The 14723-nt window shown below is 33.3% G+C and overlaps 2 protein-coding genes and 1 long non-coding RNA gene across 7 annotated transcripts; 2 read left to right on the top strand and 1 right to left on the bottom strand.

Annotated features, from left to right (window-relative positions):
* Nucleotides 1-5996: 5996 nt before the first annotated feature.
* On the top strand, nucleotides 5997-8575 carry LOC113301746. Of its 4 annotated transcripts, none has more exons than XR_003336459.1 (4): nucleotides 5997-6137; nucleotides 6252-6883; nucleotides 6964-7064; nucleotides 7616-8575. It is a non-coding gene; the product is annotated as an uncharacterized LOC113301746 (long non-coding RNA). The 4 variants fall into 4 exon arrangements; XR_003336460.1 differs by having other exon boundaries at nucleotides 5997-6883; nucleotides 7616-7822; nucleotides 8358-8575; XR_003336458.1 differs by having other exon boundaries at nucleotides 5997-6883; nucleotides 7616-7822; nucleotides 7981-8575.
* Nucleotides 8576-9463: 888 nt separating this feature from the next.
* LOC113301745 lies at nucleotides 9464-11957 on the top strand. 2 transcript variants are annotated; one of them, XM_026550551.1, is made up of 4 exons: nucleotides 9473-9862; nucleotides 9960-10013; nucleotides 11408-11477; nucleotides 11574-11957. In XM_026550551.1, exons 1-4 carry the CDS (start codon nucleotides 9656-9658, stop codon nucleotides 11669-11671), a joined length of 429 nt encoding a protein of 142 aa, XP_026406336.1. In that variant the 5' UTR covers nucleotides 9473-9655; the 3' UTR covers nucleotides 11672-11957. The 2 variants fall into 2 exon arrangements, with proteins under 2 accessions (XP_026406335.1, XP_026406336.1); XM_026550550.1 differs by lacking the exons at nucleotides 11408-11477; nucleotides 11574-11957 and adding an exon at nucleotides 10272-10856 and having other exon boundaries at nucleotides 9464-9862.
* Nucleotides 10583-13453, bottom strand: LOC113301744. The gene is made up of 4 exons (XM_026550549.1): nucleotides 12973-13453; nucleotides 12527-12622; nucleotides 12145-12427; nucleotides 10583-10967 (listed from the first exon to the last, which is right to left on the bottom strand). The coding sequence occupies exons 1-3, from the start codon at nucleotides 13369-13371 to the stop codon at nucleotides 12356-12358; spliced, it is 567 nt and encodes a 188-aa protein (XP_026406334.1). The 5' UTR covers nucleotides 13372-13453; the 3' UTR covers nucleotides 10583-10967; nucleotides 12145-12355.
* Between the last annotated feature and the right edge of the window lie 1270 nt (nucleotides 13454-14723).

Below are 14723 nucleotides of genomic sequence, written 5' to 3'. Positions count from 1 at the left end.
ATAAAATATTCATTGCTTGAAAATATGTTTCGAGATTAATCTAGTATAAGCTTGAACTAGAAATTTCTTTTTTTTGCATATCATCAATTATACTAAAGCTATACGACATTGTATGAATAGATAAAGTTGTAAAAATAAGGAGTAAATAAGATAGTTAGTCTTCACAACATTGACAACAAGCTTGACATAGCAAAACTTGTGAGTTTAACCGAGCGATGCTTTATCAGTAAAGTCTTACGAGATTCAAGAGAAGTAAGAAGCATGACTGAAGCTAGATTGCTTAAGAAGGCTGATCCAATCTCAACTACATTCCATATTGTAGTGTGATAGTATGCCAGTGTCTGTAGCGGTTTAATTCAGTGTTTTGTCTCAACTGATTTAGCTCATGTGTTTGGCCCAGTGGGATAAAGAAAATTATGTCACTATGTTTTGGTCCAGACTTCCAATTTGGTTTATGCCAATTGGTGAGCTGACTGGTAGCCTTTTTCAGGTCTGGTAGCCTTTTTTAAGTCTGGTAGCGTTTTTCATGGCCTTCGACTATATATATATATATATGTATATATAAAGAAAAACCTATTGTGCACCCCGATAAACCGCGGTGCATGTTCTAACTCATTCTATTCGTCTAAAGTTCCCAATGATTTAATTTTATTTTTTCACTCGCAATTCTCCCCCACCTCCTACACACACATAGAATCATACTGAAAAGCAGAATGATTCTATTATACTGAAAAAAGTAATAGAATTACTTTTTAGAATTGCGAGTGCTTATACCGTATTACACTGAAAAAAAGTAGAAGATGCACAATTACTTAATCTCTATAACCTTTTTTGTTCTTTATGTCTCCTTTGTTTCTTATGATGTGTAGTTTGATTATTTTGGAATCTGGACATGGATAGTGGAATTATATATTTGATTCTCAGTTTTCTTCATTATAACCAAAAAATCACTAAATCAACATTAAGTTATTGACAATCAAATCTATGATTTTCACCAAACTCGAATCATCAACAACATTACCATTATTACTAATGACACTAATAAAAACATCAAAATATTAGTAATATGTACCAAAATCTTATTATTATTGGTAGAATCTTTGAGCAAAATATATATATATATATATAAATCAAAGCAATTTTTATCTCAACTAAACAAATATTTTTAATCAAATTCTGAATCTATCTGCGGGAAAGCAGAGGAGGAGGCATAATCTTATTTTGTAATGAATAACTTTGTATTGAATTTGACCAAATACGAACCAAACGAGTGCGAGTATGACTGGCATGAAATCATGATTGTATAAAACTTGAATAGTAACTTGACATTTACTATTATTATTATGCAACTATTTTGTATGTTAACCATCACTTACTGTTATTTAGCATTTTTCGTTTATATAAAGAATGGAGGCAGAGCAAGGGAACAAGAATAAATAAGTGTTAATGGGTGTAAAAGAAATTGTGAGTTTTCTATATTTTCTTGTTTCAATGTAAATTTAAAATTAAAAAATATAACAAAACGAAAAATAAAAAACCACTAGAGGTAAAATAGCTAGAACAAAATGATAAAATATGGTCAAAAAAGGAGAGTCATAAATTGAGCTCTCCTTAAAGTTTGTTTGGTTTTTTAGAATGGTATCCAATATTGAGAGAAATAAATATCTCATGTGTAAATATTTGATTTTTTTTATTGATTTTTTTTTTTTGGTTTACTTATGCTTGTTAGGTCGATCATACTAAATTTTGAAAGTATAAATTTTTTAAACTTTCATATTTCTATAAAAATGGTGAAATAAAAAAGAAGTGAAAAATCTAATTAAGGATGACCTCATCCAAGCTCTTATAAATATTAGCTCATAAACTAGCACCCCTTATAATACAAGTAGTGAGCATGTGTGTTGCATGTCCGCGACACTTTTTTTCCTATTAAGCCCGTTTCTAATATGCTTTTTCATCCAAAACTAAATCAAATTTTTTCCTTATGTACTTATAAATTAAAGGGTTTAAAGTTTGAACATCATCTAAGCAACATATAAGTATAGGTTCTTTTAATTTATCGTCAAATTGTAGACGTTGTAAAGAAAAGTGCAAATGGTATTGTATGGTATTGTATGGAATTTCGGTATTCCAAGGAGGCTTAATCTTCTTGCAAGAAATGGGTGGACGATTCTCTTAGACTAACTAAATTTTTTTGCTTTTAATAATCTTCTGGATGATGTTATGGAATGATTCCTAACTAGCTCAAAGGTATTTTCTGTTAAATTCAACTATGATAATTTAGTTGATAACAAGGTCCAGATACTAACTACTTTTATTTTTCATTATATCTGGAATCATTAGTGTCATCCAAAGATTAGCTTCTTCTTATGGCTTATAGCTTACTACAGGAGATCTCCTTCACATAAGAAGAATTAAAGTTCCTTCTACTTGTGTTCTTTGTAACGCTTGCCAAACTTCCTCTCATGTTCTGCTCCATTGTGCTTTCCCCCAACAAGTTTGGATCATCTTTCAAGCTAAGTTAAACTGGTTTTTCACGATGCCATGATATCCCGAGTGCTATTCTAACTTGGCATTTATCCCTTACTGATAAAGCTAAAACCACAACTTGGGTTTTTACTTCTGTTGTGATTATGTGGCGTATTTGGCGCGAAAGAAACCAATAGATTTACAGTGCCAAGAACATCGATACAAATCATGTCTCAAGTAAAGCCATTATTTTTGTTCTCTTGATCCCAGGTTATTAAAGGTTCCAAGGAGGTTGAGTTGAGTGAGGTCAAGAAAAACTGGCAGCGAATTTATTTTTATCTTTCTTAATGGTCTGATAGCTTGTTGTCACCGTTTTCGTTTTTTTTTCCCCTCTTTTCTCTTTGTATCTTTTACGGTGGTATGAGCCTCTTATACCCTTCTTTTTTTTATCAGTATATTTTCTTGTTTGCTAATCGAAATAAATTAATTAATTATCAACAAATGGTATTTATTTTTTGGAGAAATATAAATATATTAAAAGTTAATATTATTGCATATTCTCGTTGTGTAGATTCACAGAGTTTTCCAAATATATAAATTCACAAAAATCTGACATATAACTTGAAAAGTTTTAAAATATTCGTCTTCATTTTTATAAAAATTGTATTTCGCAATAAGTAATTTTTGACACATTTTTATTTAAGTCCCCATAAAAATTATTAATTATTCTGAAATCTTTAAATCTTACCGTTTAGTACCTAATCCGTTTGGTGAACTCCTAAAAAATGGTTAAAATTTTGATTTTGGCTCACTCTCGTTAAATTGGGAGGTTAAAGGGGGAGAATATAATGCTTAATCATATCACCTAAAACAACAAATCTTTAATGAATTGGTTAATTTGCATGCATATACAAAATTTATTGATTTCAATTTCTTTTATTGTTAATTACGAGATGAGCCAAAAATATACTACGTGATCACATCTCAAGTGTTATGCTTCGAAAGAAAAATATACTCCAAGACTTGGTCAAATATCAACGTGGAATAAATATATATCAAATGTGGAGTATAAAAAATATATGAGAAAATTAGTCGCAGATCCAAAAAAAATAATATTCTCATTGTCAGGCCCACAATTAATTTTAGGTACCGTGACACCCATAATTATGTGAAATATTGAAAACCGTATGCATAACCGATTATGCATCCTAAAATTTCAGGGGTACAATTGACAACGCAACTTGGATATAACATATCTAAAAAACTGCGCCTTGGAATTTTACAAATTTTATATCGTTGGAAATATTTTTAAGAGAGCTACACAACGAGTACAAACAACAATATCAAAATTTTGTTTTTCACGAAAAAGTCGGAGGTGATCATCATTTTATGGGGAAAATTCGAAAACTGACTACATATTCGTTATGCAACCTACAAAAAAGATGCATAACACAATATGCATATACCACAAAAGATGCATAACACGTTATGCAACTATATTTTTGTTCATGCATCTATTATTTTGGTTTATGCAGCCACTAAAACATTGTATATGCCTGAATCCAACAGAAAAAATAGACGCATAATGAATTATGCAACCATTTTCTCAACTGCATAACAAGTTATGTAACCATTGTTTTGGTTGATTTTAGTGCATATAAATGAAATTGATGTATAATGCATTACGTAGCCATATTTCTGGATGCATAATAGGTTATGCATCCATTTTCATGACCGCACAACAGATTATGCATCCATTTTCATGACTGCATAACAGGTTATGCATATTTATTGTAGGTGCATGATAAGTTATGCAGTCTTTATTTTGTTGGTTTCAATAGTAACAAAAAAGTTGCTGCATAAACGTGTTATGCAACCTTTTTCTGGACTGCATAACAATTTATGCATTAACTTTTATAAATGCATAACAGGTTATGCATCCATTTTCGTAGTTGCATTACATGTTATACAAACATTTTCTCGACTGCCTGACAGGTTATGCAGTCATAACATCATCATCATCTTCTTTCCTATTTCAATATCTCCCATATAAGTGACCACGTTTCCACTAAATACTTCACAAGTAATCTGTTTTGAAGTGCAAGAGACAACTTTTGGATTAAGATTCGCAGTACAAAAGCACCAAAAATTAGGCATCAAATTATCTCATCTCATAATAAATTAGCCTTCAAAGTGCTACCACTAGCACCTTGTACTGTCTAAATAGTAGGAACCATCATTTCCTTGGTAGAACCATTATCACCAGCTGCAGTATTGACGACAGCAAGCTCATTCGTCGAACTGCCAGATGTGACATTACTTCCCTCGACCACCATCAAGTTCGTTTCAGCTCCACCGCTACTTGCAGGAGCTGGTTCTTGCCGAGGAACAGTAAAAACTTCCTCCCCAATGTAGGATTTATCACCAACCACGTCTGTTTCGGTGGCACCACTTTCCCCATTTGCATAAGAAATTCCTTCGACTCCACTACTATTTGGTTGTTTCCCAGTTGCATTATCATTTGCAGCATTAGTGTTGGGTTTATCATCGACACCAACATTTGTAGTAATACCTATACCGGCTGATCTAAAGTTAACAACAGGAGGTGATACCTTAGGATTCAAGGCTATCGTCTTTTTAGGTTCAGCTCTCTTGGCAGGAGCCAAAGAAACAGATCCAAAATCAGTAGAAAATTTTTAAAAGCAGACAAATCAAATCAGAAAAAAATGTAATATCACAAAATTGATGAATATCCAAAAAAAAAAAAAACCTTCCTTCAATTCAATCTGAATCAAACAAAAATCATAGAAATAGGGGGAAAAATAGGGAAAAAACATACCTACCTCTCCGGCAATCCATAATAATAAAAAATGATACTGAAATTACACCATCTACATACACAAATCTTGAGTTTTTCATGGAAAACTATCGCTTCAACTTGAAACCAGATCTAGAATTAGAAGAAGAGAAAAACAAAGAACAAACATTAAAATCACCTCTAAAATCTCAAAGCTCCTTTCCGGTGAAAAAGAAACACGATTAGAATGAAATTTATAGAGAATTTCAGTTGATCCGAAAAGAAATCAACCTCTCAGCTTCTCGAACAGAGAATCGAATGATTGAAAACTCAAAAGAAAGAAACGAAGAGAAATATAAACGAAGCATAATTTAGGAAAATATGGGTGTGTGAAAAAAAAATTCTCCAAAAATGAGTGCGGGTCTGAAAATTTCTGGACGTGGGTTTCTCAGTGGAAAAAATCAGAAAAATGAGTCTCACTGTATTTTCCACAAAATATATATCAAATTAATTAATTAATAATATGATTTCGGGTGATTTTTCTATGTAGTGGTTAAAAGCTGAACAAAGCTCTCTTCTTAGAACTTCTGGCCCCACATGAGTATATTTCAGCCAATGAAATCCTCCGGTTTATTCACACCACCGATCTTCCATATTTTCGACCCCCGATTTCACGTCCTTTTCTCAACATGTGACGTTTTCCAAACCTTATTTTCTCTGGAGCCTCCTCTCTCTTCGTCGCTCTTTCTCCCCCTCGCTGCTTCTTCTCCATTCTCTCTGTTATTTTGCAGATTTGAAAGCATCGAAAATACTACTAGTAACAGGGAAAAATCAATATAGTTTGTGTTTTCGGAAAGAAAGACTCTTGCTGGTATACTTACAAGGGTTTTCGCACTTTGATTGTGTGATTCTGTTCTCTTAACCTTTTTCTTTTTTTTGGTTGTTGTTTTCTGATCTTAATTGATCGTGTATATTTATGTTATAGGTAAAGAATTGTGTCAGGATGGTTGACACAAATTTAAGTGCATGGGCTCAAATTGGAGAATAATAATACAACAGATTATTTTCTTCGGTTATTAGTTTATGTAAAACTGAAGCTTAATCACGAAACGTTACCGGCTGCTATTATGGTGTTAATGATTTTATTTTCTGATTTACGGTTGTTGATTTTTAATTGATCTCATTATGTTTTATTTTTGTAGGCTAGGATCATTCTATGAACCCAAATGGGAAGAAGGGTTTGTTTCTCGAATTAGGGTTACTTTGCTCTTGAATTAGGGTTTCTAATTAAATGGAAATTTGGGCTCTTAATGGTTTTTGATTATTGATTTTTTTAAAGATGTCAGGATGTCATTGTGTTTTAAATTTTCAAATTTTTAGGCGACGCACATAGATGGTTTACATATTAAAACTATAGAATGTAATAGCCTAATAGGCATGCATTATTTTTTGGGCACTTGAATTTCTGGAAACTGAAAGTATGGAATTTCGAACAGATCCAAATTGTGGTAAAGGAGGTGAGCAGGGACAACGGAAATTGTGGTAAGCAGTTTCAAAGTCTTACACAAGCTTAGAAAGTAAAATTACATAAACAGAAAGTGATGAACACGGAACAAGGTAGATACAATACAACAGCAATCATGATATGTGTTATCATGGTTTTATACAACTTACAAATCAAAATCATCGAATTATAGGGTTATTGCTTTCTCAAATAATTTTCTTCAAGTGGAAAAGGATGGATACTCTAACTGGGGGCAACGAGGAGATGGGCGAGGCCGAGGCAACGATGATTATGGTAAGCGTTATTTAAGTCCAACAAATTTGAATTGTACACATTGCTTATTTACATTGCTATCTTGTTATACAGATATGCTTAAGTATATGCTACTTCAGAAACAATAAAATATAAATGCTACTGTTGTTGTATACATTTACATTCCCATAGACCTATAAATTAAAAGCAATAATTTGTATGATCAGTCATTTAAATGGTCAACAACCGTTATGTTTCTGTTTTTGTTGCAGTGCTATTGTTAATAGGATCAAGCACGTCGAGATAGACGTATAGATTAGCTGATTTCAAAATCTAAAACATGAACAACAAAAATATAAAAATTTCAAAAGTATCACAATGGTATGTCATGTATGGGTTGAAACGTTATATTCCGCAAGGAATGAATTACAAAGAAGCATCTTTTGTAAGCATGCTCAATATTCGGTGAGTGTAGTTGGCGCAGTGGTAAACCAAGAAACTGCATCTTGACATGGATAGTTATGTTTCAGTTTCAATGCGCCGGCTTTTTTTGAACTTGATTGTTGTTCCTTTGCTTGGTGATGTCTGTGCAGGTACACCATGTGCCTTAATGGGATTGACTCCCTGATTTACTATTTGGGATTCTGGCAGATTCTGCATATGAAGAAAAATGCAAACAAGGTTTTATGTGTCACAGCACGGGAGCCTTCTAGCAGAGTTCCTTGCATCGAACACAAGTATATCATATACGAAAGGTTGCAGCTCATGTAGTGAAGGAAGGAGATGCTACTCATATAACAGTAAGTTTATTTTTCCTAAATTTTTAACATATGCCAATTCGACTAATTAATATATCTTAGATTTTTCTCTTAAATCCAAACACCTTTAGTGATAGCCTACAAAGTAGCTTTAGCGTTTAGGTTACTAATTGCTAGTTTGGCATCTTCTTTGCTCTCAGATGGTAGGAAAGTCTAAGTATCTTCCAAGTTTCGGATAGGTATCTCGCAAGTCTTAATACATAAATTATACTTCTGGTTTTAAGTATTTGAAACTCGAACATGTTGTAATTATTGGTGGATCTCTGGTCTTGGTATCCCCGTATGTTAATTTTAGTATGTTCTTTTACTTTAATGTTACATAATCGATGGTTGGGTTTCGTGATTGCTTGGAACACAAATATTTTTTTAGTTGCAATAAAAAAAAAATCTACAGCATATTATGGGTTTAACACGGGCTAAAAGTTGTTGTGATGTGGTATCCATTCATGTAAAAGATATCTTCTTATTGTTCTTGCTAATGATTTTTTTCTTTTTCCTAATGTGAATGTTGTATTAGATGCTTTAGATCAATAGCAGGGCATCAAAGAACCCATGCGGTACCTCAAGAACAATTTTGATTTGTTTTAGGGAAAACATATGAAGCAGGTTTAAGCGATAATCATGTAAAAAATTTCGTTTTTTTTGTTGTTAATATGCATTTTAACTGCGAAATTTGAAACTACTAAAGAGTTGTAATAATTTGATTGTATGGAATTCTGATTTGATTTTCTAAAACATAATTTCTGCAGTGAGAATTCAACGCTTTGTTTGCAAATGTGAATCACAAACACAACTTGCGTAATGAACAGTAATGAATTCTATATAGATAATTGTTTCTTTCTTTATTTGAAAATGAAAGGTGATCCTTTCTGCTGTTTTCATGCGGTCGTCATGGATATCCTTGACAGTTATTCGTAATGAGCATGTAGATGAAAGTGGGGGTGGTTGACAATGTGGTGAACTAGAAAACAGAAAATTAGTATCATAGAAAAATGGCAGTGAAGAGTTGGACAATGTTCCCTAACATAATTTAATTTTATTGACTACTTCTACATTTTTAGTGATCGAATATTTTCATTGCCTATTGTTTTCTTCAAATTTTGAATCCCTAAAAAATCCACTAGCACCATACTTATTGTTTTGTCTTCGTGCTTCAAATTTGAATCCCTAAAAAATCCACTAGCACCATATTTACTTGGATAGATTATTTAGGCCCGTGCAACGCACGGACGCAACGGCTAGTGTGGAATAAATATCGATGTGCCGTGGCCATCACTCTTCTTGGTCAAGTAAATTGGTAATCGATGTTACGACCGAGACTTTATTCAAAAAAGAAAGAAAGAAAAGAAAAGACACAGTCCGCTAAGAATATCATTTTTGCAAGCAAAAACAGCCTGGACAGATAACCACGACATAGCCGAAGAAGTTGTTAGTAAACTATGAAATTTGATAAGCGAGTCAACAGATATACATGGATCTGAGTCAACAGATATACATGGATCTGATTATTTGAACCCTGATAATATGCAAAAACGTTATCACCTGGATGAAATAAAATTTTCCGAAATATCATCAAAAGGACGATTGTACCCTTCTAAAAGACATAAATTCGATTTACAACTTTCTTTCACACTTTCTCACAGCTTTCTTCTTCCCTCTTATTGTATACCTTAACTGTGACCTACCTCAACACTCTGTCTATATATCTTGTCTAACTTTTCAATCTATTCAACAATCAAAATCAAATCTGAAATCTTTTCCTCTTCTTCTCCCTTCTCCTTCTCGTAAAAACTTAGATTTGCTTATAGAAATATCATGTCTGCTGCCGCTGCTGCTGCGGCTGTAGTTACTCGGCCATCCCATTCCTCTGCTCGACGCTCTACTTCTTCATCCTCCTATTACAATGATGATTTCAACCAGGACAGTTCATACAATACCCAAATCAATCCTTTTCTTCAAACTGCTCAAACTCCTGAAGGCGATTATTATTATGAACTTTACCAAAACACGGTTCTCAAACAGGTAAATACCCTAACCATTTTCTTTTCACACCAATTCCTCTTTTGTATGTTATTTGAAGTAATGGGCTTTTTCCGTTTGTTGTTTTGTGATTTTTCAGTTGAGAAGTTATGAGATTTCTCTTGGAGAGTTGCATAATCTCCCTGCTACTCGCGTAAGTGTCTTTTCCAACACAATTTATTTTTTTACTTGTAGTATTTGCTAGTTTGTTAGTTTGTTTCTCTATGAATGTGTAATTTGTCGGATTCGTGAACAATAGAATGGTTTCTATTCAGTAGTAATAAACTAATAATAATGGTAGAGAGGTGAATTTGATTAGGGTTTACTCTAAATCAAACCACTAACGAATTGAAAACCTTAGCTTAAGGAATCAAACCACCACATTTTCATTATTATAAGATTTTGAATGCAGCATCAAGTGAAAAACTGGAGTCAATTGCAGCCTAGAACTACTTCATCGAGAAAATCTATTTGGTGTCGGGAATTCGAAACCTGTATAAAAAGTTTTGGGTCAGAAAAAAGGAAGAAAGACAAAGAAGAAATTATGGAGCTTAATTTCTTCTGCAATTTGGTGGTCAATTTGGATTGGATGAAAAGGAATAATAGGTTCCTGCGACAAATCAAAGAATATGGGTCGATTCATTCGATTGCTTCTCACTGGAAGTGATATCGTTATCTTGGTGTTCAACCACCAAGATTCTCAGGGATTTTTACGTTTAACACTGCTCGTTCTATAATTGAGAGGGGTATAGACTGTATAGTTGGGTCTAACATGTATAGGTGTGTGTGTGTGTGGTCCTTGTTTTTGCTCCAGCCTGAATAGCAACTACCTTCGCAGATGGCCTGGTAGTTTTTTCCTTTCAATAAATGTCAAAACAAAGGAGCACAGAACCTTTTTCCTATTGTTTACATGTTCATATCAATTACAGTTATATAGTTGTTTTCTGCAACTGAATTTAAGGAATAATAAGAGCTTGTACGAGTAATTCTTTTTTGAGGTTTATGTTGTCTGTATCACCTGATAGGCAGTGAGAAACTTACGATCAACTGCTGCAACATAGTAGAACTTTTCTACAGGACTTGTTACTTTCTACCCAGATTGTTTAACCTGAAAAAAATTACACCAATTATCAGTGAACCTTGCAGTGTTCAAACATGCATACTAGTGGACATTTGTTTCGAAGATAAAAAAATCGTACTGCAGAGCAGATTCTGTGACATGTATTATAAGCTTGAATACCAAAAAAAGATTGAAAGTAGAATTTCAGCTTTAAATTCTTGAGTTCAAGATACCTAAATAAAGAACTTAACTTTTACTATAAGAAACAGTAATCAAGCGAGAACACTAAAATTACATGATGGAAGACTTGCAAAATTTCAGTTCAATGTCATCAACTAATTGGTAAAATCTGGATGAACAATAGTTGCTATCTGGCTATGTTTAGTCTCAATGTTTTACGCTGTTCATCTCATATCACGTAAACTTCGAATGCTTCAGCTTGTCAGTTTATATATGATTATACTAATCCTTTCATCTTTGGGAAACAGACTGTATACCAGAGAAATGGAAATCTATACTATCGTACAAGCACCCAGAAAGCACTAGCAAATGAACAGAGTACGGAACCCTTCAGTTGGATATTAGCCCATCGCTTATGTAGTAACCATTTCTCTGTTTCTATTTTTCTTATTTTTTGTATCTTTGTTTTGTCAGGAGAACACGCTTTGGCCAAGGCTAATCTAGAACAACATGCTTTGGCTAGGGCTAACCTACAACCACATCAACGACCATCTGGGGGAAACAGCCACTAAATAGAGCAGCTGTGGTGTTTTTTTGGCACCTCTATACCAGAGAGGTGTTAAAAGATTTGCAGCATTTATATGTTCTAATTTCTTTGCAGATTTCTGATTGTCTGAACATGTAGAGAGACTTAGTAGGGATGTGTGCTCTCGCAACTGTTTCTATGTTATGTATTATTTTGGTAAATTGGTTTTTCATCCCTTGTTGTGAGAGTTTACTTCCAATGCTTTCTATCTAATGTGATAATGTGCCTGAAGATACATTTATTCGCATTTTGGTTTCTTCGATTCCTAGAAAGTACTTGATATTCAGTATGTATGAGTTTAGACTGCATCATGTCTGGAGTGGTGAATTAGTTTTTATATGCTACATTCAATCATTCATACATCTGCACGAGCATAGACTTGAACCTATTCTAAACTGGAAGTCGATCTATGATTCAATATCAAGAATGAATAAGTGGACAGAGAGTAGTGTTACTTACTGACTACTGCTGTCTGTGAAGGGGGAGACCAAGTAGATTCTCTATTTTGAAGCTGAGGTGACACCATAACGATTTCGTAGTGATTCGATGGAGTTCTCTAGTGACTGGGTAAGCTCAGGAATTGAAGTTTTGCAAACTAGTGATTCAAACAAAAGGAAAAGATCGTCAAATTAAACAATTCCTATGGCACGATAAATACTGTCATCTTATGTTAGATAAGAGTAAGATGTATAATGCGAGCTGCTGACGCTTGTGATTCTTTGATGAATTCTGAGTATGAAGCCTGAAAGGGAAAACAACAAATTGAAGGTTTAGCAGGTTCTTTCAAACTGACAAGAACTGAATTACATATGTTTTTTATGTAAGGAAATTCTTCAAATACCTTCATTACATCCATGCTTTCAGTAATTCGATCAGACATCTTCTTATGTTCCTTCTCTACTTCATTTACCACTTGCTGGCATGTTTGTGTGTGAATCTGTTCTCAAATAGGCATTAGTGACCTGATTAGATAGTTTACAGAGAATCACATGATGCACATCATGTGAAAAGGACGGTCAAGATCAAGTACGAACTAATTTCAGGGTACGATTCACCTTGAATTAAAACAAAATAACTCAAAACCTCACTGCTTAGTTGAAATAGACGTTATATGATGAAATCAACTTGGATTAAGAGCAGATTCAGAATTAAAGAGTTGATATGTAACTAAATCGCATAAAAAAAATCGCATAAGAAATGATTTCAGCATCTCTCTCCGTACAGATCTAAAGAAGTTCATCTTACTTGGAATAAAACAGAATACAACAGCAGAAAATTAAAAATTACCTTGAATCGTTTGGAAAGTCTAGATTGATAAGCTTCAAATTCCTTAAGAATTTCAGAATGAGATAGATCTAGATTTCTCTTAATAGAATCAGTAGAAGAAGTAACTTGATTTTTCAGATCTAAAATTGTTGATGAAGTAATCTGATTCGAAGGAGGAGGAGTAGATCTAGTTACTACTGTTGAGGTGAATTTCTTCGATGTTGAAGTTAATAATACTGTTGTTTTCTTCTTCTTGGTTACAGGAGAAGAGTTGTCGTTAAATCCTCCTCCATTGGGACTGAAATCGAATTTCTTAGGAGAAAGATTTGGAGTTCTAAGTAAAATTGGTGATACCTTTAGGTTCAAGTTTGTCTTTGATTTCACTACTGAAGAACCTCTTTTCCTCATCTTCGTCGACATTTTGTCTCTCTAGAAAACGCTATTTGAGTTCGAAATTTTTGAATTGCTATCTCTTTCTCTCTCTACTTTTGAGAGCGAAACTCAAAATTTTCAAATGAGATCTGTTTGGAAATGATTTGAATCCTCTGTTTATAACCTAGCGTTCTTAGGGGCCACTCAAAAAGAATTAGGGGCCAACAATAAAACAAAAAAGGTCACCCAATCCTAAATTGTGTTCACCCCTTATCTCTCATATTTCATAATGACAAAATTATCCTTCAATATTCGGTAGTTTGAGCAGGATTCGGGTGATAAAAAAATTTGAGGGATTTTTTTTTTCTTTTTTTGCTTTTTCGAACTTTGGTACAACCATAATCGGTAGTAAAGTGTGTTACTTTAACTTCCGAATGTATATTGGTCCCAAAATGAGATTTTTCCAAAATCTTTTAATTTTCGACTTTGGTACAACCATAATCGGTAGTAAAGTGTGTTACTTTAACTTCCGAATGTATATTTGCCCCAAAATGATATTTTGCCAAAATCCTTAAATTTTCGAATTTTGGTACAACCATAATCGGTAGTAAATTGTGTTACTTTAGCCTCCGAATATATTCATTTTTTGAATCTTAGTACTACCATAATCGGTAGTAAATTTAACTTCCGAATGTATATTGTCCCCAAAATGAGATTTTGCCAAAATCCTAAAATTTTCGAACTTTGGTACTACCATAATCGGTAGTAAAGTGTGTTACTTTAACCTCCGAATATACTAAATTTTCGAATTTTAGCGCTACCATAATCGGTAGTAAATTTAACTTCCGAACGTATATTGGCCCCAAAATGAGATTTTGCCAAAATCCTAAAATTTTCGAACTTTGGTACTACCATAATCGGTAGTAAAGTGTGTTACTTTAACCTCTGAATATACTAAATTTTCGAATTTTAGTACTACCATAATCGGAAGTGAATTGTGTTAATAAGTGATGCTTATTATCTGCCGATTGTGTTCATGGCCTCAAATTCAAATTTTCAAAACTTAACAAAAGTTTCAAAATTTTCTACTTTCACAATCGGTAGTTAATGATGTTCATTATCTATCGATTGTGCGTAACTTTTTGTACACAGAAATTTAATTTTTAGAATCACGAATAATCGGTAGATATCGATCAATTTACCTACCGATTATGGTTGATGTTCTTAAGAAACGAAGAACATCAACCATAATCGGTAGGTAAATTGATCGATATCTACCGATTATTCTTGATTCTAAGAACATCAACCATAATCGGTAGGTAAAGTAGATTATTATCTACCGATTATGTTTTTGCTAGTGTAAATCCAAGAACATCAACCATAATCGGTAGGTAAAATAG

This window comes from Papaver somniferum, chromosome 8 (genome assembly GCF_003573695.1).
Source record: "Papaver somniferum cultivar HN1 chromosome 8, ASM357369v1, whole genome shotgun sequence".
Taxonomy (NCBI): Eukaryota; Viridiplantae; Streptophyta; class Magnoliopsida; order Ranunculales; family Papaveraceae; genus Papaver; species Papaver somniferum.
The sequence above is the reverse complement of the archived record's forward strand: the minus strand, read 5'-3'. Positions and strand labels throughout refer to the sequence as shown.